The 4,564-nt window shown below is 47.8% G+C and overlaps 1 protein-coding gene across 2 annotated transcripts in view; it reads right to left on the bottom strand.

The window, feature by feature from the left end:
- Window positions 1-627: 627 nt before the first annotated feature.
- ppp4r1 (protein phosphatase 4, regulatory subunit 1) overlaps window positions 628-4,564 on the bottom strand; it is a 62,575-nt gene continuing 58,638 nt past the window's right edge. For both annotated transcript variants that reach the window (XM_056299670.1, XM_056299671.1), the window contains one exon: window positions 628-1,321. In XM_056299670.1, coding sequence (XP_056155645.1) covers window positions 1,197-1,321 — 125 coding nt within the window. In that variant the 3' untranslated portion in view covers window positions 628-1,196. The remainder of the gene's footprint in view (window positions 1,322-4,564) is intronic.

The following is a 4,564-nucleotide window of genomic DNA, read 5'->3' as shown; positions in this document are numbered from 1 at the left end:
ACCGAAGACAGGATGTGAGTTACACCCTAAACTACAGACAGGATGTGACATCACATCCTCCTGACACCATTGCTCATGACTGACAGGTCAGGTCACTGCTTTATTTCATATTAGAAATAAAATATTAAAACGGTTTTAACAATTAAAACACTGACACTTTGTGTGACTACATACACTGTAGTCACACAAAATGTCACTCTGGTCTCTCTCTCTCTCTCTCTCTCTCTCTCTCTCTCTCTCTCTCTCTCTCTCTCTCTCTCTCTCTCTCTCTCTCTCTCTCTCTCTCTCTCATACACACACACACACACAGACACACATTCATAATTGAAAAAATCGAAAACACAAAAATCAGAGATGGAAAAAAAACTGACTTCAGACAACTGTGTGTTTTATGGCAGGGATGCTGGCTTTACCACACACACACACACACACACACACACACACACACACACACAGAAATACACAGACAGACAGCCAGACACACAGACACAGACAGACGGGCAGGCAGGCAGACAGACAGACACACAGACAGACGGGCAGGCAGACAGGCAGACAGACAGGCAGACAGACAAACAGGCAGACAGACACACACACCGACACAGACAGACGGGCAGACAGACGGGCAGACAGGCAGACAAACAGGCAGACAGACACACACACACACACACCGACACAGGCAGACAGACAAACAGGCAGACAGACAGGCAGACAGACAGACACACACACACACCGACACAGGCAGGCAGACAGACAGGCAGACAGACAGGCAGACAGACAGATAGACACACACACCGACACAGGCAGACAGGCAGACAGACAGACAGACAGACAGACAGACAAACAGGCAGACAGATGCTTTGTGTGGGTCTGTGTATGAATGCAGTGCCGCCCTGAGGGGACGCCCATTCGACATGTGTTTGTTTGAATGTGATGACATCATCAGGATGCTGCTCCTCCTTAGTGCGTTTCTTAAAGACTTCAGGTTAGCTGGGAGGGGAGGGGGAGCAAAGGAAGACAGACTGGCTTCAATCAGGTCCTCACACATCTTCTCCAGCAGCGGGGCACTCCCCTCTGGTCTTCAGGCTATTTTTGTGAGTAAGCTGGTGCTTGGTGGTGCTCTGTGTGTGTGTGTGTGTGTGGTAAGCAGAGGAGGTAGTAGTGTTGTTTTGGTTAAGCTCCTTGTGAGACTGTGTGTGTTACTGCATGTGTGTGTGTGTGAGTGAGGCATAGTACTGCACGTCCGGGTCTAAATCAGCCTGAAGAGATGACAGAGCAGCTTGGAGCGCCTCCTTATGGACACACCCTCCGCTAACAAAGTACTCTGCAGAAAGACAGACAGACAGACAGACAGACAAGGAAAGAAGACATGTTAAGGTGGTTCTACACCAGAATCAATTCTGCTTCGGGGCGGAGAAAACTGTGGAATGGAAACAAGAGAGTATTTCCATTTCAGGGAGATTAGCAGGCCAGTACCACCACCCCGCCTCCCAGCTCTGGGAGTGTGAGAAAAAGAGTACACATCTGACAGAGCTGCGGGTGTGGTAGTGTTTTCTGGCATGATCCAGGTCTCAGTTAGAGCAAGAAAGTTGAGGGAGAGCAAGGATGCCTAGCCTGAGATAAACTCGGCTTTCGGCACCGCAGACTGGCAATTCCAGAGCCCTCCCGTCACCACCTGCTCAACGTGAGTGGAGAGAGTGGGATAGATGAGATTGGTAGGGTCACAGCGCCTAGGAGTGACCCAACAACTATGCCAGCCCCGGGAAGAGGAAAGGACAGGAATGCGAAGGAAACACATACTCTATACTAGGTACACAAAACACAGAAGACTGACCGGATCTAAAAAGAGCAGTCTGTGCTTGACGAAGTCTTGGCTTGAAAGTCGCACTTGCGTTTGTTACTCTAGCCTTTGTTCAACCTTGGCTTGTTTGCCTGACGCTGTAGCAGCAGTGATTTAAAGAACACTGATTGCTAATTGTCTGCCATGAGTGCAGGCCATACCCTGGCCACTTAACACCCAATTGGCCAAAGAGGTACACTGAAAATAGGCCTATTGCCCAGAAACTGGTCACTTAAGTAAAACTCTATCAAACCTCACACAATACTATTAAAACTGCAAACAGCAAGTTACCAAGGAATATATTTAGAAGCTAAAAAGATAACAGTCAAAACAGCTAGGCAACAAGAAATATTTAAGGACACACCAGGTGAAAAACAGCTAGAATAAGTAAATAAGACAAGTAAATAGAATAAGACAGCTACAGCTAGAATAAGATCCCACTAGGAACCAGCAGCAGATGTATAGAGAAAAGGACTAATACTCAAGCAGCTGGAATAAGACTAATAGCAACTTGTTAAGCAAGAACAATGATACTTTATTCTAGATGAACCAGCAATTCAGAATCGCTCCAGAAGTTAAGATGCATACTGGATTGAAACTGAATGAGGCCAGACTTATAAATCCCTGTGATGCTCTGGCCACACCCTGGTCACTTAACACCCAATTGGCCAAAGGGGGAAACTGAAAATAGGCCTATTGCCCAGAAACTGGTCACTTTTGTAAAACTCTATCAAACCTCACACACTACTATTAAAACTGCAAACAGCAAATTACCAAGGAATATATTTATAAGCTAAAAAGATAACTAAGTCAAAGCAGATAGGCAATAAGAAATATTTAAGGACACACTAGATGAAAAACAGCTACAGCTAGAATAAGTAAATAAGACAAGTAAATAGAATAAGACAACTACAGCTAGAATAAGATCCCACTAGGAACCAGCAGCAGATGTGTAGAGAAAAGGACTAATACTCAAGCAGCTGGAATAAGACTAATAGCAACTTGTTAAGCAAGAACAATGATACTTACTCTATTCTAGATGAACCAGCAATTCAGAATCACTCCAGAAGTTAAACTGCACAGTCGTTCGCCACACAACACTAGGGTTTTCAGAATCCTGAACAGAACCGGTGCCTGAACCAGAGCTGCTTTTGTCGAAAAGGGCTATCTGATCACTCACCACTCTGACCACTCTGATGACCACTCTCACCACTCTAATGACCACTCTCATCACTCTCACCACTCTCACCACTCTGATGACCATTCTCACCACTCTCATCACTCTGACCACTCTGATGACCACTCTCATCAAACTGACCACTCTCATCACTCTGACCAATCTGATGACCACTCCCACCACTCTGATCCCTCTGATGACCACTTTCATCACTCTGACCACTCTCATCACTCTGACGACCACTCTCACCACTCGCATCACTCTGATGACCGCTCTCATCACTCTGACCACTCTGATGACCACTCTCATCACTCTGACCACTCTGATGACCACTCTCACAACCACTCTGATCACTCTCCCCACACTCCCCACTCTCATGACCACTCTCACCACTCTGATCACTCTCACCACTCTGACTACTACTCTGACCACTCTCCCCACTCTGATGACCACTCTCACCACTGTCACTACTCTGACCACTCTCACCACTCTGACCACCACTCTGATCACTCTGACCACCACTCTCACCACTCTGATCACTCTCACCACCACTCTGACCACCACTCTCATCACTCTGATGACCACTCTCATCACTCTGACCACTCTGATGACCACTCTCACCACCACTCTGATCACTCTCCCCACACTCCCCACTCTCGACCACTCTCACCACTCTGATCACTACTCTGACTACTCTCCCCACTCTGATGACCACTCTCATCACTCTGATCACTCTCACCACTCTGACTACTACTCTGACCACTCTCCCCACTCTGATGACCACTCTCATCACTCTCACTACTCTGACCACTCTCACCACTCTGACCACCACTCTGATCACTCTCACCATTCTGACCACTCTCACCTCTCTGATCACTCTGACCACTCTCCCCACTCTGATGACCACTCTCATCACTCTGACCACTCTGATGACCACTCTCACCACCACTCCGATCACTCTCCCCACACTCCCCACTCTCACCACTCTGATCACTCTCACTACTCTGACCACTCTCACCACTCTGACCACCACTCTGATCACTCTCACCACCACTCTCACCATTCTGACCACTCTCACCACTCTGATCACTCTCACCACTGACTACTACTCTGACCACTCTCCCCACTCTGATGACCACTCTCATCACTCTCACTACTCTGACCACTCTCACCACTCTGACCACCACTCTGATCACTCTCACCACCACTCTCACCATTCTGACCACTCTCACCACTCTGACCACTCTCCCCACTCTCATGACCACTCTCACCACTCTGATCACTCTCACCACTGACTACTACTCTGACCACTCTCACCACTCTCATCACTCTCACTACTCTGACCACTCTCACCACTCTGACCACCACTCTGATCACTCTCACCACCACTCTCACCATTCTGACCACTCTCACCACTCTGATCACTCTGACCACTCTCACCACTCTGATCACTCTGACCACTCTCACCACTCTCACCACTCTGACCACTCTCATTGCGCTGAACACTCTCACCACCACTCTAATCACTTTCCCCACTCTGATGACCACTA

The sequence above is a fragment of the Lampris incognitus genome, chromosome 19 (assembly GCF_029633865.1).
Source record: "Lampris incognitus isolate fLamInc1 chromosome 19, fLamInc1.hap2, whole genome shotgun sequence".
Classification (NCBI taxonomy): Eukaryota; Metazoa; Chordata; class Actinopteri; order Lampriformes; family Lampridae; genus Lampris; species Lampris incognitus.
The sequence above is the reverse complement of the archived record's forward strand: the minus strand, read 5'-3'. Positions and strand labels throughout refer to the sequence as shown.